Source organism: Scyliorhinus canicula, chromosome 13 (genome assembly GCF_902713615.1).
Source record: "Scyliorhinus canicula chromosome 13, sScyCan1.1, whole genome shotgun sequence".
Classification (NCBI taxonomy): Eukaryota; Metazoa; Chordata; class Chondrichthyes; order Carcharhiniformes; family Scyliorhinidae; genus Scyliorhinus; species Scyliorhinus canicula.
Window position 1 is genome coordinate 134420414 of NC_052158.1, and position 27044 is coordinate 134447457.

A 27044-nucleotide genomic window follows, 5' to 3' on the forward strand; every position below is an offset into this window, starting at 1 on the left:
TAACATTCCCTGTTTCTTTTTCTGAGCTGCTGTGCAAGCATCCTGTTGGCCTTCTCACCATGCTCGTAGATCGCACCCCTCACCTTTCTCAGCTACTCCACTGCCCTCCCTGTGGTTAACAGGCCGAACTCCGCCTGTAGCCTCCGCCGTTGCCTTAAAAGCCCTGCCTCTGGAGTCTCCGCATGCTTCCTGTCGACTGTAGAATCTCTTTCACCAGTCGGTCCGTCTCTGCCCTGTCCGCCCTGTCCCTGTGAGCCCGGATCGAGATCAGCTCTCCTCTCACCACTGCCTTCAGCACTTCCCAGACTACCGCTGCTGAGACCTCCCCTGTATCATTTACCTGCAGGTTATTTTGTATGCATTTCCTCAGCCTCTCGTACACTGCTTCGACCGCCAATAGCCCTACATCTAACCTCCATTGCGGGCGCTGATTGCTATCTTTACTAACCTGCAGGTCAACCCAGTGTGGAGCATGGTCCGAGATTGCAATCACGGAGTACCCCGTGTCCACCACCCCTGCCAGCAAGGCCCTACCCAAAGTGAAGAAATCGATCCGAGAGTATACTTTATGCACGTGTGAGTAGAAGGAGAACTCCTTCGCCCTCGGCTGCCTAAACCTCCATGGATCCACCCCCCCCCCCGCCCCCCCCCCCCCCCCCCCCCCCCCCCCCCCCCCCCTGCTCCATGAACCCTTTCAGTTCCTTTGCCATTGCTGGCAACCTGCCCGTTTTCGGGCATGACTGATTCAGGCCGGGATCAATAACTGCATTAAAGTCCCCTCCCATGACCAGTTTGTGCGAGTCCAGGTCCGGTATCTTCCCCAACATCCTCTTTATGAATTCCACTTCATCCCAATTTGGCGCATACACATTAACCAGCACTACCTTCATCCCCTCCAACTTACCACTAACCATAATATATCCACCTCCCACATCCAAAATTATTCTACCCACCTCAAATATCCCCCGCTTATTAATCAAGATCACAACCCCTCTTGTCTTTGTGTCCAGCCCCGAGTGGAAGACCTGACTGACCCAGCCTTTCCTCAATCTAACCTGGTCCACTACTCTAAGGTCCGTCTCCTGCAACATTACCGCGTTCGCCTTCAGTCCCCTCAGGTGCGCGAACACACATGCCCTCTTAACCGGCTCATTTACCCCTCGAACATTCCAAGTGATCAGCCGAGTTGGAGGGCACAGTGACCCCCCCCCCCCCCCCCCCCCCGCCAATCAGCCATCCCCTTTCTTGGGCCCGCCTCCTGCCCATGCGCCCGCCCCCCCGGCTGCCCCCGCCACCAACCTCCTCTCTGTCCCTCAACCGAAGTCCCTCCCTAGTCAGCAGAACAACTACCCCCCCCCCCCCAGCAACACCTCTCTGAAACCTAACCCATATAGCAAACTAAACATAGACACACACCCCCACTGCGCTTCCATGAGCTAGCTCACCCAGCTAGCTTGGTGGCTCCCAGTGCCAAATAGTCTCCCACCTTATGTTCCCTCACTCCCCTCCCACCCCGCTCATAAAAAAAACGATCTGACGATCCCCACACAATCACCCAACTGAAAGAAAAACACCGAAATCCAAACAAGCGTGTCTCCATCCCCCAAAAGTGCACATCAAAGCAAAAGGCATTGCCAACATTCACCATAAAGAAAACCCGAACAGGAAAAACTTTTCTCCCCCCCCCCCCCCCCCCTTCTTAAACAGAACTCAAAAACAGAAGAGGAAACAAAAACCCAATATACGTCAAAAACTTACATCAAAGTTGAAAAGTCCTCAGTTCACCACCAGTCCTTTTCTTTTCGCGAAGTCCAGCGCGTCTTCGGGCGACTCAAAATAATGATGCTGGTCCTCATGTAACCCAGAGACGAGCCGGATACAGCAGTCCAAACTTCACCTACTTCTTGAAACAGATGGACTTAATTTGTTTGAAGCCTGCTCTTTTTCTGGCCACTTCCACACTCAGGTCCTGGTAAACCCGCAGGATACTGTTGTTCAAGCGTTCGCTTGGCCCATTGAAGAATACTGTGGAATCTCACCACCATTGCCCTCGCAGGGTTCCCCGTTCGTGGCTTCCTTGCAAGCACTCTGTACGCCCTGCCCACCTCCAAGGGTCGGGAGAATGTCCCCTCCCCCAGGAGCTTCTCAAACATACCGACTACATCTGCCCCAGCATCAGCTCCCTCAGACCCCTCCGGGAGCCCAACAATTCTTAAGTTCTGCCGACGGGACCTATTCTCTAGGTCCTACACCTTGTCCAGCAGACTTTTCTGCTGGCCCCTCAGCATCCCCACCTCCAGCTCCAGCGCAGTTTGATGCTCCTCCTGCACTTCTCAACCTTCTGGATCGCCCGATCCTGGGTGTCCAATCTGTGCTCCAGCCGATCAATCGACTCTTTTATCGGGGCCAGGCAGTCCTGTTTCTGCTTAGCAAAGCCATCCTGGATGAGCTGCATCAACTGCTCCGTTGATCGCTGGGCCAACACACCAGGAGTCCGATCCTCGACCACGCTGCCTCCTGCTGCAGCTTCAGCACAGCTCTTGCCTATCTTTCTATTTCTGCCTTTTCGTGCACTTCTGGTTCTCTTCTCCATGCACCGATACGTGGAAACGGTGCCCAATTGCCTCAGCCTTCGAATTTACAGTTTAAAACCGGAAAAAAGTCGGGGGGAAAGGTCCAAAAGTCTGACCAGAGCGGGAGCCACCAAATGTGCGACTTACTCCTTCATAGCCGCCACCGGAAGTCGGCCAACAATATAAAACTGACCCTATTTTAAGTTCTATCTAGCTTTGACAAAGAGTCATCCAGAATCGAAATGTCAGCTCCTTTTTCTTTCCACAGATGCTGTCAGACCTGCTGAGAATGTCCAGTATTTTCTGTTTTTGTTTCAGATTCCAGCATCCGCAGTAGTTTACTTCAATCTTAAAGTTAATTAATGTTCGGGTTCCCTAGTATTGCATTTAGTGAGTATTCCAATGATGCACTGGGGAATCTCACTTGGAAGTTCCCACATGAAGGTTTACCTGGAAATTGCCCAGAAGCACTAACTTCCCCTGGACAGTTACGCTGGGCTCGGAACCATATGACAGATGTGACTTAAATCGCTAACTTCGGATGGTTCTGCCAGTTTTACCCTGATGGGTACTCTGAATGAGTTAGAAGGAAAAAAAAGACTTCTAACTCCAGGGTAACTATTTAAAAACCCAACCCAGCCTTTGCGCCCTCCCCCCATCCAACCTGACCCCACCCCCGACCCCGCAGCCCGCCCTTCGTTTCCCCTCCCCCCATCCAACCCGACCCCGCAGCCCGCCCTTCGTTTCCCCTCCCCCCCATCCAACCCGACCCCACCCCCGACCCCGCCCTTCATTTCCCCTCCCCCCATCCAACCTGACCCGACCCCACCCCCGACCCCGCAGCCCGCCCTTCGTTTCCCCTCCCCCCACTCCCAGACTGACCCACACTCCAGTCTGGCCCCCTCCTCCTTGTGCAATCCATCTAATCCCCTCCTCCAGTCTGACCACCACCCCCTCCAACACCATCTCCACCACCACCTCCCTGTCTGATCCGAGCCAATCCAACTCTTCTCCCTCCAGGACTGACACAGTCCGACACCCCCATCGCGGTCCGACACCCCCTCCCGGTCAACACAACCCCCCCTCCCTCCGGTGCAACACCCCCTCACCCTCTGATGTCATTACAGGAAAACTGTACCGCAGGCCCCAACCAAACAGAAGCATGTCTGAGGTGGTACTGAAACGTTATCAGATATTACACCAAATAGGCCTCACTGTGAAGCTGAGCAGTGAGTAGGTCAATGCACCAATATACGTGATGGGTAGCTATGCACACGAGATCCCGTTGGGGTAAGGATCTACAAAGACAAAGGTTATGTATGATGAAGTATTAAAAGCCTACTTCAATCTGTGTAAGAATATCATTGTTGAATGGACTAGATTTAACATGTGTACTCAAAGACAAGGAGAAAGTATTGATACATTTATCAACAATCTATTTAGACTTGCAAAGGATGATGAATAAGCCAACTTAAAAGACTAACTAATCAGGGGCAGAATTGTTGTTGGAGTCTCGGATGAAGTATTGTCTCACCATTTGCAATCAAGTGCTGATTTAACACTTACAAAGGCCATTCAACTGGGCAGACTGGCTGAGAACAAGAAGCAAACTCCATCGGTGATTTGGGGTGACAGGGAGAACCATGTCCTAAAAACGAGTGATCAACGGAGAATGTTAAATCTAAAAGCAGAGAGATAGCCATTCAAAAGCTGGGGGGGGGGGGGGGGGGAGGCAGGAAAATTGTCCATCAACCACCCCAGATAACTGTAATCAGTGTGGCGGCAAGAAATACATGTGTGAAACATGTCCTACCAAAGAGGCTGAATGCCATTTCTGCAGAGAGAAGGTTCATTTTCAGGCTGTGTGTCAATGCAAGAAGCTGATACAGAATAAGCCATAGAAGAAAATTCTTTAAAAGGTGGCAAGATCCATGAAATAGAATATATCAATGATATTATGATGTCTTTCCTTGAAGAGACCCAGGAACCAAATGGAAGTTACTGGCTTACTGGTGTCCGAGTGGAGGGAAACAAGACACCCTGTAAGTTAGACACAGATGCAGCAGTTTCAGTTCTTTCTGATGTTGAACAGTGGTTGGAGAAAGGTTTTCTTCAGCCATCACGGTTCAGGAGGTATAGAACTCAAGGTGACTGTAACCTCTCAATATAGAGAGAGAAAAATCACTGAGAGCTTAAATGAAATATTGAACCAGAGTTGATTACTCTTAAACAGGAATGCCTGTATCAATGTACATCTGATTTGCAGAATAGTGATTCTGGAACTTTGAGAAGATCAACCTAAAATCTTCAGAGCTGAATCTCCACAGCCATTTACAGGAAAGCTGAAGACAGCAGACCACATCACAATGTACTGAAATGAAGCCACTCTGAAAAGTTCCTCATCCGCTCTTTCCAAAGGCAAAGAAGGAAATTGACTCTGTTGAAGCAAGGAGTTACTTTAACTGTGACAGAACCAACAAATTACTGCTCAGGGATGGTCCCAGAGCCAAAACCCAACAGATCTAGTAGAATTTGCATACATCTTACTCAATTGAACAAAGCAGTTGGATGTAAACTCTGTGGACAAGAACTTTGCAAAATTGGGAAAGAATTCAAGCTTCACCAAGTTTGATGCAAATAATGTTTTTTGGCAACCACTCCTTGATCATAGAACATGCAGTGCAGAAGGAGGCCATTCGGCCCATCTAGTCTGCACCCACCCACTTAAGCCCACACTTCCACCTTATCGCCGTAACCCAATAACCCCTCCTAACCTTTTTGGTCACTAAGGGCAATTTATCATGGCCAATCCACCTAACCTACACGTCTGTAGTTACATTGTATATCTATGTAGCTACAGTGTATATCTATGTAGTTACATTGTATATCTATGTAGTTACATTGTATATCTTGTGTTGCCCTATTATGTATTTTCTTGTATTTTTTTGAATTTTGTTTAATTCCCTTTTCTTCCCATGTACTGAATGATCTGTTGAGCTGCTTGCAGAAAAATACTTTTCACTGTTCCTCGGTACACGTGACAATAAACAAATCCAATCTTTGGACTGTGGGAGGAAACCGGAGCACCCGGAGGAAACCCACGCAGACACGGGGAGAACATGCAGACTCTGCACAGACAGTGACCTAGCAGGAAATCGAACCTGGGACCCTGGCGCTGTGAAGCCACAGTGCTATCCACTTGTGCTACCGTGCTGCCCTGATGAAGGATCAAATATGCAACCTTTGGGAGGTTTTATTTCAACAGATTACCCTTCAGCATCAAATCAGCACCAGAAATCTTCCAGAGGATAATGTCAAGCATCCTAGCAGGACCCAGACAGAACATGACACTAGAGTGCGAGCTGTGCTGTAACACCTACAGGAAGGAGGACTTACACTCAACAACAAATGTGAATTCTCACAGCCGACTGTCAAGTTCTTTGGGCATATTGCGGATGCACCTCAAATCAGAGTTGACCCATCAAAGACAATAGCAATCAAGGAGTTTCCAGTACTTCACAACATGACCGAGCTCCAGAGATTCATGGGTATGATAAACTAATTTGGAAAGTAATTACCCACACTTACTCTTGTGACCGAGCCACAACTTTTACAATTGGCACTGGGAGGAAGCAGGACAGAGATCTTTTGAGAAAACCAAAGAGATGCTGGTATCGCCTGATATTTTAATTCACTATGGTCCAAATCTCTGTCCACTATCATTGTATCTTCTGCAGGACTACAAGGTGTACTCTTTCAGATACAGATGAATGGAAAGCGGAGGCAAGTTTACGACGTGTCCTGTTCACTGACAGAGACTGAATAGAGGTTTGCAATGTTAGAGAAGAAAGCATTAGCTGCTATACGGTCTTGTGAAAAGGTTGTGTATTATGTTCCTGGTTTCCACTTTAAGATAGAGACAAACCACAAACCCTTAGTGACGCTCTTAGATTCTAAGGAGTCCGCAAAAATGTCTCCACGAGTATTACAATTCAGAATGAGGATGTTGAGGTTTGATGTGTAGCCAGTGGCCATTTGGGATCACCTGCCGGAGCTGAATTGTACCTCTGTGGGGGATCTCTTCATTTAGGGGCTCTCTAAGGGGGGGGGGGGGGGTTTCCTTATTCAGAGGGTCCCTGTTGGTGGCTCTCTTTATTTAGGAGTTCTCTGGGGTGGAGTCGACAGGTCTTGCATTGGGTTGGGGGGGGGGGGGGTGTAGGGTAGCCCTCTGATGGATTTTGGCGGAAACTCCCTTACAGAGTTACCCCCTTGACCTACTGCGAGGTCTACCACATCAGGGCCATGTTTGCCAGGACCAGTAGTAATTCTGTCCCACATGATTCCCATCCCAGTGGACCCAGAGACTATGGTACCCGGTCCGCTAAGTCTTAACGACCCTTTTTTTTTGTTCATGGGACATGGCCGTTGCTGGCTGTGCCATCATTTATTGCCCAACGTTAATTGCTCTCGAGGGGCAATTAAGAGTCAACCACATTGCTGTGGGTCTAGAGTCACATGTAGGCCAGGCCAGGTAAGGATGGCAGATTTCCTTCCCTAAACAACATTAGTGAACCAAGTGGGTTTTGACGACAATCGACAATGGTTTCATGGTCATCTTCAGACTTTTGATTCCAGATTTTTATTGAATTCAAATGTCACCATCTGCAGTGGCGGGATTTGAACCTGGAACCCCAGAGTACTCTGCATCTCTGGATTATTAGTCCAGTGACAACACCACAACCCAATTTACGCTAGCGCGGGGCTTGAACATTGATCCCGCCGTCTGTGAGGGACCGGAGCATCGGAGACAGATCGGCGTCTCCCAATTTCTCCCCGATGCTGGATTCCATGCCTCATCGGTAACTCTGCAATGCATAGCGCGAGGCGGAGAGTCCAGCCCAGCCTATATTCTGAGAAAACAGCAGATTACAGAAGATGCTTAATCCTGTATCTCAGTGGCAAGGCCAGAACAAGTTGATGTAGTCCTTCTTGAAGAGATAGGAACCTTCACATCAACCAACAACCACAAGTCTACCAGCAACCACTCAGCGGCTGAATATAACTAGAGATGTACAGAAATCTAATGATGAATGTGCTCAGGTCAGCAAGCCCTGTGTCAAAGGATTCTCAGCATACATGCCACACAGTCCCATTCTCAAACAGTACTACGAACAGAGAGGACAACTCAGTGTGGCTCATGATTTACTCATTCATGATTTATGACAAGAGATTGGTCATTCTGAGAGGTCTGAGACTCGATATACTACAACTATTGCACCAAGGACATTTGGGCATCGCAAAAGGTGTTGAGCCAGTGCAAGGTATTCCAGGTCTGATTTGGTGGCCAGGTCTCTCAAACTGTATTGCTCGTGCTGTTCATTGTCAGGAGACAAGAGAACCAGGATACCCAGGTGGGACTGCCAGGCTGGCAGTGCCAAGCTGCCCAGCTGCCAGAGGGAGTACCAGGGTGCCACCCTGCCCTGTACCAGGGGTCCACATTTGTGGAAATCAGTACCAAACGGCACTCTAGCGAGGTCTCCCTGGCACAGCCGTTCAGGTCTCGGGTGCTGGGAAAATCCCAGGAATGCATATTTAAATGAGTCTAATGGCTCCTTTAAATATGCTGATCTGGATCACACCCAGTGAGGGAGAGGTCCAGATCATGCCATCTTGCGAGACTCGGTTAAATCTCGTGAGGTGTTTTGAGCTCCGCAAATCTCACGAGAGGCCTCCCGTCCTGACACCATCGTTAAATCACACCATTAACTATGTTGTGAAACATCTTAAAGTGGCTTCTTTTTACCATGAGATCTACAAGCGGGAGCAAGATCATGTGATGTTGCATCACTTCCTATGATCATCAGCATACCACAGTTAGAATTAACCCGTAAGTCTCTGATTCCCCCCATTTTATATCTCCCTCACAAGTGTCTAACTTATATTTCTTTTATGATAAGGGCAACCAACCACGTCTGTGGTTTCACTAGTCAGAGTTTGGGTGCAGAGGGTGGCAGAGCTCGGGTGCCAGGTTGGCACTGCCATGGATCGGGTGGTGGGGGTGAGGGGGTGTTTCCGGGGGCCTCCTCGAGGTTGCGGGGGAAGGGGGGGGTTGAAAGAGGTGGGGGGAAGGTCGGGGCAGGCAGACAAAAGGGCTGCCTGATCTGACGGGAACCCTTCGCGCTGGGTTCGCCGACAGGAAATGACTCTGTGCGGCCTCGATGGAGAGAAACTCCCCACTAAACGCGACCAAATCCAGACACAGATTTATTTTCCCAGTTAAATCGCGCCCATTGTTTTCCTTACTTCAGCACACTCTGCAAATATTATATCCCAGCACAATGAAAGCAAGAATATCGTAGAAGGCTGGAGATATTAAATGACGAAAGAGCTACAGAGCAGAGCCAAAGAGAATGGTAATGAGACAAGTGCTCTTCGTCCTTTGAGTGACTTAAAATCCAATGTACTTCTGTCCTTGCCCAATTGTAATGAAAGGTCATCTACCTGAAATTTTAATTCTGTTTCTCACTCTCCACATGCTGCCAGACCTGCTGCATATTTCATGCATTTTCTGTTTTCGCCCATTCAAAAATGATTGAGATGCTTCATTCCTTCCTCGCCAGATGAAGTGTTTAAACTGTCTATACTTAGCCCTTTAGTGCCATCTCGATGGAATAAACCAGTGAACTACAATCAGCCTGAAAATATCAAATGGTTGAGGTGCCGCTGTTGTCAACATATCGTTCTCAAAGGGGCGGCACAGTGGTTAGCACTGCTGCCTTCCAGTGCCAGGTACCCGGGTTTAATTCCGGCCTTGGGTCACTGTATGTGTGGAGTTTGTATGTTCTCCCTGTGTCTGTGTCGAGTTTGTATGTTCTCCCCGTAGTCCTCCAGTACTCTGGTTTCCTCCCACAGTCCAAAGATGTTCAGGTTTGGTAGCCATGCGAAATTGCCTCTTAATGTCCAGGCATGTGCAGGTTATGTTATGGGGTTACAGGGATTGGGCGGGATGGGCGGGGGAGCCTAAATGGGTAGAGTGCTCATTCAAAGGGTTGGTGCAGATTCGATGTCCGAATGGTCTCCTTCTGCATTGTAGGGATTCAATGGCATCAGGGTGAATAACTCAATTATTGCACAACAGCAACTTCAGTTGAGGACAAGGAGAGAAGGGCAAATCCCAAAGACTATACCGTACCTTTCTAAAAAGTTACAATTTTCATTTCCTTTAACAGTCAAGTACAGAGTCACACTTTTCTATTTCTAAGATAACCCAAGTTCAAGTGTGTCAATCCAATCGAATGTGGGTTAGCTTTTCTACAGTTAACATCATAGGCAGGGCGAGGAAGGAAGTTCTGCAGAGGAATTAGGCACTAAATTCAGAAGTAGAATCATAAAGGCTCCCTGAGCCATGTTCAAATTGTCAGAGGACAAATAAGATTAGAGAGATGAATGCTTGGCTCAAAAACTGATGTCCGAGAAGTGGGTTCCGGTTTGTGGGCTACTGACACCAGTACCGAGGAAAGTGAGATCTGTACCGTTGGGACGGTTTACAACTGAACCGTGCTGGAGTGGTGTTTTAGCGAGCCGCATAATTAGGGAAGTAGAGAGAGTCTTAAACTGAATAGTGGGGGGAGAAGGATCAAATTTAGGAAGATATGGAATATCAAAGAGACGAGATTGGTACTAATACAGGAAATGATAAATGGACCATGGCAGGAAAAGACAGAGAGGACAAATCTAAGAATAAATCAGCAGGTAAGGCTAGATGCTGCACAAATAATAAAAGGACAAAACTAAAGGCTCTGTATTTAAACGCACATAGCATTAAAAACAAAACAGAGAAATTGATAGCAAATAAAAATTAATAAGCTCAATTTGATAGCCATTATAGAGAGATGACTGCAGGATGACAAAGATTGGGGCCTGAATTTTGAAGGGTATGTGGCATTTAGAAAGGACAGCAAGTTAAGAAAAGGTGGAGGGATGGTTCTGTTAATTAGTGATGGTATTACTACAAGAGAGAGGGATAACCCAAGTTCAGGAAACTCGTATGTAGCAGCTGTTTGGGTTGAAATGAGAAATGATATAGGCAAGATGTAACTTGTGGCACTGGTGTACAGGCCCCCTAATTGTAACTACACAGAAGGACAGAGTGTAAAAGAAGAGATAATGAAAGCTTGTCAGAAAGGTAGAGAGATAATCATGGGGGAATTTAATCTACTTATAGATTCAAAAAATCAAATGGGAATTTAATGTTTTTGAGAAAGTTTCTTAGAACAGCACATTCTGGAGCCAAGCAGAGGACAGGCTACACTGGACCTGGTATTGTGTAATGAGATAGGATTAATTGATAACGCCATAGTGAAGGCACACCCAGGGAGCAGCGATCATCGTATGATTGAATGTTACATTCAGTTTGAGGGAGAGGGAAATCATCCACAACTAATATTTTAACCTTAAATAAGGACAGTTATGAGGACGTGCAATAAGAGCTAACCTCAGTGAACTGGCAAATGTATGTAAGGGATAGATCAATAGATGTTCCGTGACAGACATTTAAAGGGATATTTCAGAATGCACAGATACATTCCAATGAGAATAACAAACTCCAAATAACAAACCCCGTCATCCATGGTTAATTAAAAAGGTTAAAGACAGTATTAAACTTAATGAGAAAGCATATATTTGTGCAAAGATGAGTGCCATGTTAGATTGTAAAGAAAATCAAAGAATGACAAAAGATTGTTAAGGAGGGAAAAACTAGAGTATGAGGGAAAGCTAGCCAGTGATATAAAGATTGACAGTAATCATTTCTGTCGATGGTTAAGTAAGAAAAGAGTTAACAAAGTGAGCATTGATCCTATAGAAAGTTCATCTGGGGAATTGATAATGGAAAGCAGGGCTACGGCGGATTAAATAAACAAGTGTTTTGCATAAGTGTGTACTATAGATGACAGAAGTAACATCCCAGCAGTAGCTGAAATCAGGAAATGGAAGGGAGAGAGGAACTCAGGAAAATTACAATCTCCAGGGAAGTGGAATTGAGAAAATTGTTGGGTCTGCGGGCTGACAAAACCCAGGTCCGGATGGACTTCACCTGAAGGTCCTGAAAGAAGTGACTAGATAGTTGATGCATTGGTTTTAATTTTCCACTCTTCCCTAGATTCAGGAAAGGTTCTATTAGATTGGAAAATCGCAAATGTAATTCCTTTATTTAAAAAGGGAGGGAGACAGAATGCAGGAAACTACAGGCCAGTTAGCCTAACATGTGGCATAGGGAAAATGTTATACAGCATTATTAAAGATGCCAAGCAGGGCAGTTGGAAAAATTCAAAGCAATCAGGCAGAGTCAACAGGGTTTTCTGAAAGGGAAATCATGTTTAACCAACTTATTGGAGTTCTTTGAAGGAGTAACGTGCTGTGGATGAAGGGGAACCAGTGGATGTACTGTACTTAGACTCCTGTGAGGCATTTGATAAGTTTCCACATCAAAGGTTATTGCGGAAAATAAAAGCTCCTGGTGTGGGGGGCAATATATTGGCATGAATTGAAGATTGGCCAGCTAGAAGAGAGTTGGCATAAATGGGTCTTTTTATGGTTGGCAGGGTGTGACAAGTGGTGTGCCACAGAGACAGTGCTGGGACCTCAACTTTTTACAATTTATTTAAATGAATTGGATGAAAGGACCAAAAGTGACCAAAGAAACAGGTGGATGAGGGTAAAGCGGTTGATATGGTGTATATGAATTTCAGTAAGGCATTTGATAATGTTCCCCACGGTCGGCTATTGCAGAAAATAAGGAAGTATGGGATTGAAGGTGATTTAGCGGTTTGGATCAGTAATTGGCTAACTGAAAGAAGACAGAGGGTGGTGGTTGATGGCAAATGTTCATCCTGGAGTTCAGTTACTAGTGGTGTACCGCAAGGATCTGTTTTGGGGCCACTGCTGTTTGTCATTTTTATAAATGACCTGGAAGAGGGTGTAGAAGGATGGGTTCGTAAATTTGCAGATGACACGAAGGTTGGTGGAGTTGTGGATAGTGCTGAAGGATGTTATAGGATACAGAGGGAAATAGATAAGCTGCAGAGCTGGGCTGAGAGGTGGCAGATGGAGTTTAATGCGGAAAAGTGTGAGGTGGTTCACTTTGGAAGGAGTAACAGGAATGCAGAGTACTGGGCTAATGGCAAGATTCTTGGTAGTGTAGATGAACAGAGAGATCTCGGCATCCAGGTACATAAATCCCTGAAAGTTGCCACCCAGGTTAATAGGGCTGTTAAGAAGGCATATGGTGTGCTAGCCTTTATCAGTAGGGGGATTGAGTTTCGGAGCCACGAGGTCATGCTGCAGCTGTACATAACTCTGGTGTGGCCGCTCCTGGAGTACTGCGTGCAGTTCTGGTCACCACATTATAGGAAGGATGTGGAAGCTTTGGAAAGGGTTCAGAGGAGATTTACTAGGATGTTGCCTGGTATGGAGGGAAGGTCTTATGAGGAAAGGCTCAGGGACTTGAGGTTGTTTTCGTTAGAGAGGAGAAGGCTGAGAGGTGACATAATAGAGACATATAAGATAGTCACAGGGTTAGATAGGGTGGACAATGAGAGTCTTTTTCCTCGGATGGTGATGACCAACACGAGGGGACATAGCTTTAAATTGAGGGGTGGTAGATATAGGACAGATGTCAGAGGCAGTTTCTTTACTCAGAGAGTAGTAGGGGTGTGGAACGCCCTGCCTGCAACAGTAGTGGACTCGCCAACTTTAAGGGCATTTAAGTGGTCACTGGATAGACATATGGATGAAAATGGAATAGTTTAGGTCAGATAGGCTTCAGATGGTTTCACAGGTCGGCGCATCGAGGGCCGAAGGGCCCGTACTGCGCTGTAATGTTCTATGAATGATTGCAAAATTTGTTGATGACCTAAAGATAGGTAGGAAAGTAAATTGTAAAGAGGACGCAAGGAAGCTACAAAGAGACATAGATAGGTTCAGCGAGTGGACAAAAACTGACAAATGGAATATAATGTGGGCAAGGATGAAATTGTCAATATTGGCAGAATGAATAAAAAATAAGCTTATTATCTAAAAGGTGGGAGATTACAGAGCTCTGAGGTACAATGGGATTGGGGTGTCCTAGTGCATGAATTACAAAAGGCTAGTATACAGGTACATCAAGTAATTAGGAAAGCTAATAGAGTATTATTGTTAATTGTGAGGGGAATTGTGTACAAGAATAGGGAGGTTATGCTTAAGTTGTACAGGGCATTAGTGAGACCACATCTGGAGTATCGTGTACAGTATTGGTTTCCATATTTAAGGAAATATGTAAATGCATTAGAAGCAGCTCAGAGAAGGTTTACTAGGCTTATTCCAGGAATGCGTGGGTTCTAGGGAATACAAATTAATATAACCCTAGTCATTGAGAGCAGGCGGACAGCCATCAGCCAGGCAGGATTCAGGCATTCATAGAAGCTCTGTGATGATCGATGCACTATTTCTACTGCAAGTCAGCATCATACCCCGGGAATGTAGGATTATGGTCAACCGCTCCCTCCCCATGACAGGAGCCTTATCACAGGTAGTCTGCATTTCCATCAGTCAGACGGAAGATAAATGTTCACAGATGCATGTGAAGATAATGTCATGCCCTCACTGGATGTCTTCATCTAGCTTTGTCCACTCTAGTGGATCCCGAGCTCTCATCTCAGATGCAGACATTGTCCAAAGCTTTGCTGCAAGGCCGTGCACACAACCTGGTCTATGGAGGGAGGGGGGGGGGGGGGGGGGGCGCATGTCAATTAGCACCTCAGCACATAGCCAAGGATTAGGAGTGCTTTCTTCAGGCAATATAGCTATTGCCATTGCAAACCCTGTAAGGGGATATAGTTGCTTGCCCAGTTGGCCAAAGGTACAGATATGCCTTGGCAGTCATCGATTTTTGAAGTCAGCACGACAAGGGTTAAATGCTGACCAGCAATCTGTGCCACTCACACACAGAAGTGGTTCTTGATTGGGCATAATTGTGTGACCAGTTTGACTCCAGGCATGTCAATTAAGTTACAGCTGAACAGTCTTTGCTGCAACCGAGTACTGATCATGGACATATCTTTCCATTAGCTTGGCCTTTGTCAACGTCCAGCTCCAGAAGACACCCCCCCCCCCCCCCCCCCCTCCATCTGTCTATGATGATTCCCCACCACTGCAGTGCCCAGGCTTCCTTTCCCTCGGTGAGGTCCTTCCAAGGCTCCCGTGGTGCAGCAGGAGAAGGAAACCTCAGGAACTTGGGGTTGACATGGGGGATATCGGTTCCGACTCAGGGGTCACCAGGCTTTGACCCGGGAGTGACTTGAGGCGGCACAGTGGTTAGCACTGTTGCCTCACAGCACCAGAGAACTGGGTTTAATTCCAGCCTTGGGTAACTGTCTGTGTGGAGTTTGTACGTTCTCCCCATGTCTGCGTGGATTTCCTCCAGGTGCTCCAGTTTCCTCCCACAGTCTAAAGATATTCAGATTAGGTGGATTGGCATCCTTAATAGCCCCTTAGTGTCCAAAAAGGGGAGGTGGGGATAGGGGATAGGATGGGGGCATGGTCCTAGATAGGATGCTCTTTCAAAGGGTCGGTGCTGACTCGATGGGCCAAATGGCCTTGTTCTATACTGTAAGGATTCTTTGATTCTAAAATTCTATGAACTGTGCTTTTCATGCATGATTTCCATTGTGATTGCTCAATGGTGATTTGGTGCTAGGCAATGCATTCTAAGAAATGACATACATAATGAATACCTGTGACCAAAACCTACTTGGTGCAAAACATAAGTCTTGAACTGCACGGCACATGGTCGTCATTGATCACTCAGGCTACATAATACGGCCTGACTAGATTTTCCCAGGGTTACAATTCAGATGGGAGATTAATTATGTATAATTAATTGTCAAGAGGGTGGCAGAAGGAGTTAGTAGCAAAAAATTTCCTAACTTCTTCCAATATACTCACGGTATATTGGGCCTCACGGTAGCATGGTGGTTAGCATCAATGCTTCACAGCTCCAGGGTCCCAGGTTCGATTCCCGGCTGGGTCACTGTCTGTGTGGAGTCTGCACGTCCTCCCCGTGTGTGCGTGGGTTTCCTCCGGGTGCTCCGGTTTCCTCCCACAGTCCAAAGACGTGCGGGTTAGGTGGATTGGCCAGGCTAAATTGCCCGTAGTGTAAGGTTAATGGGGGGATTGTTGGGTTACGGGTATACGGGTTACGTGGGTTTAAGTAGGGTGATCATTGCTCGGCACAACATCGAGGGCCGAAGGGCCTGTTCTGTGCTGTACTGTTCTATGTTCTATACTCCCAGTTAATCAGAAAGGGATTCCCATCAGCAGTGTTGAAGTTTCCTTACTGTAGTGAAATGCCTGGCCTCTATAAGATACCTCTCCACGGGCAACACATTTCAAGAATACGTACATGCCAGTGTGAGAGATCCTAAGTGTAAACCCACTAAATAGAGTTGTTTGTTAGCAAAGATCACCATTGTGTAACTATCATTCTATTTATTACAGGTATTTCAATTGAAAATTAAATGAGCTTTAATGAGCATCTTCGTAGCTCTTTTGAAGCATAAGACCATTAATTGAGCTTGTTTAATGGTGTGCCTTTGTACTTGCAGTGTTATCTGTGTCAAAACATGATTTAATTTCCACTGGTATGCACCCAAACAAATATTATAAAATATGTCACTATTGTATTCTCTTTGTGTGGAAGGCTAATGTATGACTCACAAGAATCTTTCCACTGCAACAATAAGAATAAATATCTGAATTGAATGAGTAATTTATGGCTAGAAACCCGTGGAAGAATGATTTACATAATAACACACCTGCTTAACTTTGTCTAGCATCAATAAAACCCAGACCACACAGTGATGAATATGGCAAGAAGATACCCCCGCCTAAACCTCGGCGCGATCCAAACACACAGCTCAGCACATCCTTTGATGAATCATATGGCACAAAGCATGGTGGCAGAAAGTCAATGTCTATGGCAAGCAAAGAGAACACTTCAGGACAAGCTTTCAGCCCAACCCAGGGCGCTGAGGAAGATGAGCCGGTGTATATCGAAATGGTTGGGAATATACTCCGTGATATTAAAAGGGACGATGATGATCAAAGTGAGGCCGTCTATGAGGAAATGAAATATCCAATGTTTGATGAGGTGATCCAAGATGTCAAATGGATCAGTGCAGCCAGTTCAGACCCTCATTCTCAGTGTGCTACTCCTACTGTGCCTGACTTGGAAATTACAAAGTCTTCAGTGCCATCAACTCCAAAGGGCTTATTTTGTGAGATTCCACCTCCGTTTCCAAATCTGCTTCCTCATCGCCCCCCACTACTAGTGTTTCCCCCTGCTCCAACACAGTGCTCCCCAGCCTCTGACGAGTCTCCTTTAACCCCTCTTGAAGTCACGAAACTCCCAGTGCTGGAAACAAGCATATCTTTTATCAAGCAAGCTGGTGCTTCTCCATCATCACTCCCAGCTCAGGCTTCTGGATACCAGAAAATAGAAAAAGACTTGCCACCTTCCCATGGAATAAGTGCAACTGGAAGGTCCTCCTCTCCACCACTCCCTTCAACTCTTTATAGGACTCCATCACCTCATAGTCTTCAAGGTCACTTTAGTCACTCAATATCCCCATCTCCAGTCACTATGGGGCGCTCCATGACTCCTTTAGGCTTAAAAAGACCCCCACCCTATGAGTCTATACATCCAACCCCAAGATGTTCTTCCGCAGTGCCTCAATCTACAGTGAAAACCCCAGTACAGGAAGGAGGGAAGATAGGAAATGCTGCTTCTTCTCATGGAGCTACGCATACTGGGTCAAGGTCCAAAACACCAACCAGTCCCTTGGAAGAGCTCAGTTGCCTCTTTACCTCAGGAAGGAGTCTATTGAGGAAATCTGCCAGTGGAAGGAAATCCAAGGAACCCACGGAAAGTAAGTGATCATTCAGTCTTATAATTCATGAAACAGTAACTTGTTTGGTACTCTTCAGTTCCAAAAATGTAAGCATCTGAGGGGTGGAGGAGTCATTTTTTTAAACTCATACCTGAACCCTACAAACCAATTGAATGGTTGATATGAAATCTCTTTCACCATTAGTGGAGTGGTAGGTCCAACTGATGATGTAATCAGGCATATACTTTTCACCTTCTTGCCTATATTGCAATCCAGCATGGATAATGGGACAAAGGTCTCCTCTTCAGGCAGACAGTACTGTTTGCCAGCACAGGTTCCTGTGGGCATGAATCCAGAGCAGAAAATTGTCCACAAATTGTGCAATAAATGTGGCCTTGACAGTATTACCTGCATGCCATGGACAAAGGTTCATGCTGTACCTGGTCTGAAATAGCTCTGTGTTGGTAATGGATGCAAAAGATGGAATAATGTTCCTTTCCCCAGAACAAGCATCTTTCAATTTCGAAAGGGCAAAATGTACAAAAAGATAATGGTCTGATTTTGCCCTCAATGCCAAATGAATGGCACCAGATATTCAGCACACTTTCACTGGCCCACAGACTTTTAATGAGATTTTGCACTGGAACTTTGAGTGTGGCACCCACTACATAGCTGCTGGAAGCTGTGTTAAAGGGCAAGTATCTATATTTTTTAATTGATCAGATTGAAGGATCATTAATCAGCAGCCAAAAAGTGTCAGTTGGAATATTTAATTCAATGTTTAAATCAGGTATAGAAAGTGAATCAAAGAGAGTGAAAAGATAGATTAAGAGAGAGGAATAAAAGAGACAAACAGATTTTTAAAAGTTGCTTTATTTTTAGATGTTTAATAAATTAAAACCTGCAGAAGTGCAATTACATATTTTTAAAGAGTGAATTTTCAGAACAGAAATTAGGACTAATCATTCCATTAAATAAGAAAAAAAATAGACCTATCAGTTGCGCTGTAGGTTAGCAAGGCCTGAATAGAATTGAAAAGTGGAGAGGTTACTCTAAGCGTGCATGGAACATGGGTTAGATCACATTCAGAGTACTGCGTCGAGTTCTGGTCGCTAAATTATATAAAGGATAAAGAGACACTACAGTGGGTGCAGATAAAATTTATAAGAATTATACTAGAAATATATGGCTACTCAGATAAAGTAAGGATGAATAGACTGTTTTGTTATTCTCTCGCGTAGCATAAGCTGCTTCCTTGATGTGCACTCTGACAAAGGAAGGTTCAGACATGGAGATAACTTCAACACGTTTATTAAACTATTAACAATTCTCCTACTCGGATTCGACTCTACTGTTAATCCTTCTATAGCTACTCAGACTGACGAACCAGTCTGCTACAATCCACGTGGTGGGTGTGATGTTCAATCAACCCTATGCCTGTACTCACTGAGTGTCTCCACTGGAAAGAGGAAGATCATATGTGCTGTGTCCTTTATATATGGGTTGGTGTAACGCCCCCCTGTGGTAGTGTCACCTCTGTGTGTATCGTGAATGCCCATTGGTCGTGTCCTATCTTACTGACCTATTGGTTGAATGTCTGTGTGTCATGTCTCTGGTGCTCCCTCTAGTGTCTAGCTAGTCTACGTGTATTTACATTAACCCCTTGTGTATTTACAGTGATGGATATCACCACATAGACTATGGGCGAAAATCTCCTAAAAATTTTCTAAGTGTGGTCTCCGGCAGGAAACGAGGTGCGATTCCCACTCGGTGGATCAGCACAATCCAGATTGCAATCCAGCCAAACTCAGCTGGGGTGATCCGTGCCAAAAATGTGATGTGTGGGACCCGAAGGCGTTGGCATTTCCGGATCCTCAGCGATCAAGGCGTCATCCTTAAAAGAAACCCCAATCTCAGAATCAAGATACAGTAACCCCCTCCCACCCCGCCCCCCCTTTTGCCTCCCTCACCAGCAAAGACCCCCCAATCACTGTCATCAGACCCCCCCTCCAAGTGAGCAAGACACTGCTTTGGGTTCACTAAATGCCCCCCTACTTCAAGCCCTTGCCCACTTCAGACCCCAATCCCCTCAGCCCCTCCTTCAGGCCCTGCCTCTTGGCAGCGCCAAACTTGTACTGCTCCCCTCACCCTGACAGTGCCAACCTGGCACTGCCAGAGAGCAGTGCCAGGGCACTGTCCAGCCATGTCCCTGACCACCCAGGGGCTACAAAGGCCTCCAAGGCCCCCCCCCCCCCCACCCCCCAGGGATCTCCTTGCCCCTTCCTGCTGTCCAAATTGCGTTTAAATTTTGAGGATTCCAAAATTAAGCACTTGGATCCTGGAGTGTGACTGGGCACTACCCGGCTTTCATTTGAGGGGAAAAACAGACAAATGGTAACACATTTGAGAGCCAATTTGCATTCCTCTCTTTTTATCCGATTATTGTTAGAGACATTGTTGGCTGGAGTATTTACAGTCTTTTGATGGTGTGAGCAAGCCTCATTAACGTTGGTCTGTCACCCAAGGTTGCACCAGCTTTTAAAATAGGATTATTCAGCTTCCTCTCAGGAAGCACTGAGCGGAGGTATTGTCTAATAGTTCTCCCAGCAATGTTACGACCGTCATGCTTTAACAAAACGTCAACTCTATAATTGGATGTAACAAAAAGAAAGTAATCGAACTCAGATTTCTTCTGTCACTGATATTGATAGAGGCCTTGATGGCAAACAATCCATATTTACCATGGTCTCTCTGTTTAGCAGAACCTCACCGTTTACCTCTTGGTAGGACAGTGTGCTGAGATTGCTGGGAGCACTGCTGGTCAGTGCCTTGTTACATTGATGGACCAAGTAAACCTGCACACTCACAAGTTGCAGCAACTCAAATCCATTTCAAGGCACTTTTTATCACAATGTTGCATTCCTTTTGGAAATCTGGCACAGGAAATTGCTGGCATATGTAGGTGGCTCCAAGAGCCAAGTGTCTGATTGACCGAATGCCCAGTTTCTCATTCAAGTCAATAGCTCTCCTGCTTTGGTGGCTTTTGCAACCTGACATCAATGAAGCTTATTTTGTTGCAATTTCACACTCTTTTATGTATCACTCGCCAAAGCTGAAATCATATGATTGGGGTTAACCTGTAAGATGGCATTTATTATTTCCTATTGCTGACAGAGCAGTCTGTGTAATGAGTACAATAGAAGGAACATTTGAGAGCAATTTATTTTCCATTGATTTCCCTGCGACTCTATGGATTTTTCTGATACACTGCACCACTGGAGCAAAAGCGGCTGTTCAACACTTCCTAGGAGAAATTTGCACATCGCTGATTGGGGATCAGTAGTGGGAGTAGGAGGATAGCTTTTTAATGGGTGGTGAATAGGTTTGGGAGAAGGTAAGACCTCAGACTCGGGTTATGAGAAATCAAGATTAATTATTTTTTATCCGCACAAAACACCAGGGGTGGGATTCTCCGTTCCTGAGACTAAGGGCGGGATTCTCCGACCCCCCCCCCCCTCCACCGGGCCAGAGAATCGCCGGGGGGCGGCGTGAAACCCGCCCGGCCGCCCCAACGCCAGCTGCCGGATTCTCCGGGGCCGGTTTTTTGGCAGTGGCAGGAATCGCGTCATGCCGATCGGGGGCCGTTGGCAGTGGCCACCCTGGTGATTCTCCGCTCCGCGATGGGCCGAGTGGCAGCCCGTTTTTGGCCAGTCCAGCCGGCGTAAATTACACAAGGTCCTTACCGGCAGGACCTGACTCCGCGGGCGGCCTGTGGAGTCTTCGGGGGGGCGTGGGGGGATCTGGCCCCGGGGGGGGGGGGGGGGGGGGGGGGGGGGGGGACACGGTGGCCTGGCTTGCGATCGGGGCCCACCAATCTGTGGGCGGGCCTGTGCCGTGGGGGCACTCTTTCCTTCCGTGCCGGCCACTGTAACGGTCCGCCATGGCCAGCATGGAGAAGAACCCCCCTGCGCATGTGCTGGGATCAAGCCAGAACACGCTGGCGCTCCCGCGCATGCGCCAACAAGAGGATTCCGCACCTTCCGGGCGGCCCAACAACGGAGTGGTTCACGCCACTCCTCGGCGCCGCCCTGCCGGATAGCGGAGAATCCCGGCCCAAGTGTTGGCGCGGGGGAAGGATTCGTGGACTTCTACAACAGCAAAACTGGTGCCACACATGGACCGATTAAGCAACCATAAGGCGGCTAACACCAGCACCACGTGGAACACAATCGATTCCAATAAGGAACGGTGCCGGATTCGAGGTTGACACTCAGAAGGACGACTTCACTCCCCACACACAGTCACCCCAGTCAACAAGATGGCACAGGTTGCGCTGGAGTAGTCCCATCCCGTTGATGGGTCGGCTAGGGCAAGAGGACATTTTGTGGGTGGTGGGCTGGGGATACACCAGAACGACCCATGGCACTAAGTTCACAGTGAGCAGATAGCTGGATGTGCAGCTGCATGGCTGTCTTGCAGCTTCAGCAATTGTGTTCCTTGCCCGTCCACCCCGAATCCCACAACCCAGCACCTGGCCACCACCCCACTGTGGCACGGTAGCACAGTGGTTATCACTGTTGCTTCACAGCGCCAGTGACCCGGGTTTGATTTCAAGCTCGGGTCACTGTCTGCGTAGGTTTTATCCGGGTGCTCCAGTTTCTTCCCAGAAGTCCCAAAAGATGTGCTGTTAGGTGATTGTGACATTCTGAATTCTCCCTTTGTGTACCCAAACAGTCGCCGGAGTGTGGTGACTAGGGAATTTTCATAGTAACTTCATTAAAGTGTTAATGTGAGCCTACTTGTGGTACAAATAAAGATTCCTATTACTATTATGACTGCCCCCGGCCTTGGCAGAAGCTCCCCAGCTACTGGCACAACTGTCAGCGCACTATAGCAATGCTGGACATTTTCCATACCCCCTCTCTTCCCCCTCAGCAGTCACAGCACCTGTTTCCCAATTTTTAAAGCACAAGTGAACCTCGCCATCGGGAATTCCCCGCAGTGGAGGGGGAGAATAGCAGAGGCCCCGGAGAAAACCAGCGGCTGGACTGTCCGCAACTCCGCGCCAAAATCGCATTTGGCGCGAGGGCGGAGAATCGATGTTTGCGCGGGAAGATGGAATCATGCCCGGCGCCGCTCCCGCGTTTCTCTGGGGGGGGGGGGGCATTGACAGAGGCCCCCCCCCCCCCCCCAGCGATTCTCCGGGCAAAACTGGCCGAGTTCCCGGCGCCGTGGTTCTAACCTCAGGTGGCGGCTGAGGACTCGGTACACGGCAGCCCTGGTGGGGGTTGGGGGGAATGAGCATCGGGGGGAGGGACGTCATGGGCGGGGATTCTCCAATCTGCGAGGAGCCCTGCCAGCCCCCTGCAGGTAGGAGAATCACTCTTGACTTTTTTTACGAAAAGTCAAGAGTGAAGCGGCAGCATTTTTACACCTGCGTGGGGACATAGCCCCATTTTTGGAGAATCCAGCCCCAGGTCAGGCCCGCTAATGATATGCAAACGGTGTTTACTGCACATGCAGAGAGGACCGCATTGACACCGCTTTTGCGGCACCGGAGAATTGCGATTTGGCGTGAACCCGACACAGGCCATAATTTCAACATCAAACTCGATTCACCTCCCAATCACCTTTCCTGATTTCGTGGTCAGCCGATGGAGAATCCAGCCCCAGGTGTGTAGACCAGACCAGACTCAGACAAGGTAGACCATTGAGTCCATCTTGGTTCGTTCCTCCAGGGAGAACCTGCAGTCCTAACATTGCCGATTCTAATTGTTTCTTAATTCATTAACAAGGTTCACTTCGGTTGTCCTTCCTTTTGAGACTGGAGGAGAAGCAACTGCCCATACATATCTCTAATCATGCAAATTATTGCTAGAGTCTGGCTCCCAGAGATTGCGGTCTGGGAGGATACTGTACATCATCCAGTACATTGAGAGATATTTTCACATCTCAGCAAATCACGCCCTTTTGGAAATATTGTCATTTACAAGACAGGAAACAAAAGATTAAAAGATCAGGAAAAAAATCATTGGAGGGATTCTCCGCGAACTGGCGGGGCAGGCCACTCCGTTGCCGAGGAGTGGTGTGAACCACTGAGGCGTCGGGCTGCCCCAAAGGGGCGGAATCCTCCGCACCTTCCGAGGCTAGGCCAGCGCCAGAGTGTTTGACGCCGCGCCAGCCGGCACGGAGGAGCCTCCGCCGGCCGGCGCGAGTTGGCGCATGCGTGGGAGCGCCAGTGTGTGCTGGCATCATCCCAGCGCATGGGCAGGGGGATTCTTCACCACACCGGCCATGGCGGAGGTTGACAGCGGACAGTGCGGAGGGAAAGAGTGTCCCCATGGCACAGGCCTGCCCGCGGATTGATGGGCCCCGATCGCGGGCCAGGTACCGTGGGGGCACCCCCGGGGCCAGATCCCCCTGCGCCCACCCCCGAAGACTCTGCAGGCCGCCCGTGGAGCCATGTCCCGCCGGTAAGGACCTGTTATGATTTACGCCGGCGGGACCCGCCAAAAACGGGCAGCCACTCGGCCCATCGCGGGCCGAAGAATCGCCGGGGGGGGGGGGGGGGGGGCTGTTAGCGGCTGCCGACCGGCGCGGCACGATTCCCACTCCTGCCAAAACCCCGCCACCAGAAAATTCGGCAGCTGGCGGGAGCGGGATTCACGCCGCCCCCCCCCCCCACCCCCAGCGATCTCCAACCCAGCAGGGGGTCGGAAAAATCCCGCTCCGTAGGTGCAGGAGACAAGTCAGTCCATTTGTTACATCTACCCATAGAAATAAAGCAAAAAAAGACAGGGATAAGCTAATATGCGTATGATACAGAAAATGGGATGAGAATAGATAGATGCTTGATGGCCAGCGCAGACACGATGGACCGATGGATCTCTCTCTGTGCTGAAAAAGTCGATAACTCTATCACATATAAACAGAGAATTCAACAGTGGCTGTGAGAAGGCCTCATGGAGGAATCCTTGCACTTTAATATCTGAGTGCCGACGGCTGCTTCTGTGGTGGCAAGGTACCTCCAGGGCAGACACGCATTTCAGCCGAAAAGATTGCTGTCAGTCAGAGTGCATGGTCTTTCTAGGAAGCGCTTCAGAGTAGAAAAAAAATCCACTCTGAAAGGAAGTACTCCGACAGAGTGCATGGGGCGGCTTTCTCTGTCCCACCAGCAGTCGGCCAATGGAGTTTCCTATTGTGGGCAGCCCCACGCCGTCGGGAAATCTCCGGGTGTGGGTGCGCTGCCGGCGCAATGGAGAATCCAGCCCAAGGTCTTTCTACGAAGCGCTTCAGAGTGGAAAACAAAACCACTGAAGAAAAAATGCGGTTAAACAGGATACCTGCTCAAAGGAGGAAGCACTTTAGAGTTAGTGGACCATAAAGTGCCATCAAAACAAAGAGAAACCCTCCCTTGAGATAGCCGTTAGCTGTCAATCAAGAGGCTCCTAAAAGTCAATGAGGTGTGAAATTCAAGGTAAATGACCAAGTACAAAGGGATAAAAGCAGGCATACTGCAAAAGTGAAACCACAGAGCCAACTGAAACCTCATGGTATATAAACAAACAAGTCCAAAGGGATAAAAGCAGGCATACTGCAAAAGTGAAACCACAGAGCCAACTGAAACCTCAAAGGGAGTGAAATGGTATATAAACAAACAAGTCCAAAGGGATAAAAGCAGGCATACTGCAAAAGTGAAACCACAGAGCCAACTGAAACCTCAAAGGGAGTGAAATGGTATATAAACAAACAAGTAAAAAGGTACAAAATAAAGCATATTGCAACATTGAAACTACAGAACCAAATGAAACTTCAAAGGGAATGAAATGGTATATAAACAAACGCGTACAAAGGGATAAAATAAGGCATATTGCAACATTGAAACTACAGAGCCTATTGAAACGTCAAGGGGGGTGAAATACTTCTCTAAGAAACAAGCTGCAGAATGGCTCTTCCTGTGAGATGATTTTCGGACAGACAGGCTGCAGTTCTGGTTTGCTCTGCTATGGGGTGTTAAACATGACAGAAAGTGGGCTTCACAAACCCAAAGCGGCCCCCATTCCCAGGGGAGGCAACTGACTTGGCCCCGTCCAGCCCACCACAAGTCCCCCAAGCCTCAGTTCCTTTAAAGGATCCCCATGCCCGCTGGAAAACGGGCGAGAATTACTCCGGACTTTTTCCTCAAGTCTGGGGTTATTCCCCGTTCTCCAGGGGGCTAGCAGGCCTCTGCCGTGTGTCCTGCAACTCTGGCTGCCGGCGGGGCCCTGCTGGACAAACCATGCAGCCGTGTATGCGCACGGAGGCCGCAAGCAGGTCCGCGGATGCGCGCGGCTGCCCACCTCGGCGCGGGCCACGCACAGGACCCACGCACAGGAAGATAGGTTGCTCCCGGATCGCGATGGCTCGCTGCTCGGTGACCCCCCGATCGCAGGCCTGCCCAGCGTCAAGGCCCTACTTGGTGTCCAATCCTCATGCCCCCCCCCCCCCCCCCAATCATAATGCCCCCATCAGCCGCGACTCCGAGTTCCCGCCGGGTGGAACCACATTAGAACTACCCTGACGGGACTTGGCGGGTACTCGATCCGTTGAGCGTGGAGAATCGCCGGGGGGTCCTTTTCCAACAGCCCCCGACCTCACTGCATCAATCACGCGCGAATGGCACCGATTCTCCAGTCAGTGGAGAATCGCGTGCATCGTGTGGGCCTACTTTGGGTAATTCTCCGCCCCTGCGCCAAGTGCAATTTCGGCGCAGAGGGTCGGAGAATCCCGCCCCATAACTAAAGGCCATTAATACAAGATAGTCACCAAGAAATCCAATAGGAGATTCAGAAGAAATCTCTTTGCAAAGGGTGGTTACTACAGAGAGTGGTTGAGGAATATTTTTGATGCATTTAAGGAAAAGGTAGGCAAGCATATGAAGGAGAATGGAGAGAGAAAGATGGAGGAGACTCACGTAAATCATAAACACCAGCACGGTTGGACCAGTGGCCTGTTTCTGTGTTATATATCCTTTGTAATCCTATGTAAAGATATGGGGCGGAATTCTCTAATCCCGCGGCAGAGTGTCCACGCCGCCGTAAATGCCGTCGCGTTTAGCAACGGCGTGAATGGGCCGACCCGACGGCTAATTCTGGCCTGCAAAAGGTGTCAGCATGGCACTCGAGTGGTTCACGCCGCTCCAGCTGCTGAACCCAGTGCGAACTGGGCGCCGCGGGATTCGCGCATGTCCAGTGGCGCCGGTGCCAACGCCAACCCCGACACAACATGGCGCAGGACTACAGGTGCCGGCGTGGAAGAAACGAGGCCCCCAGCCAGAGAGGCCGGCCCGCCGATCGGTGGGCCCCGATCGCTGGCCAGGCCACATCGGAGGACCCCCCCCGAGGTCAGATCCCCCATCCCCCACACAGGGGGATGGGGGATCCCCCTCCCCCCCCCCGACCCTTCCACGCCGAGGTCCTGCCAGCTGAGAGCAGGTGTGAATGGCGCCGGCGGGACTCGGTGTTTTCACGACGACCGCTCGGCCCATCCGGGGCCGAGAATCGGC

The 27044-nt window shown here is 48.4% G+C and overlaps 1 protein-coding gene across 8 annotated transcripts in view; it reads left to right on the forward strand.

Annotated features, from left to right (window-relative positions):
- Positions 1–27044, forward strand: part of nyap2a (neuronal tyrosine-phosphorylated phosphoinositide-3-kinase adaptor 2a) — a 191698-nt gene that overhangs the window by 94018 nt on the left and 70636 nt on the right. For all 8 annotated transcript variants that reach the window (XM_038815698.1, XM_038815697.1, XM_038815692.1 and 5 more), the window contains one exon: positions 16445–17539. In XM_038815698.1, the coding sequence (XP_038671626.1) occupies positions 16445–17539 (1095 nt within the window). The remainder of the gene's footprint in view (positions 1–16444; positions 17540–27044) is intronic.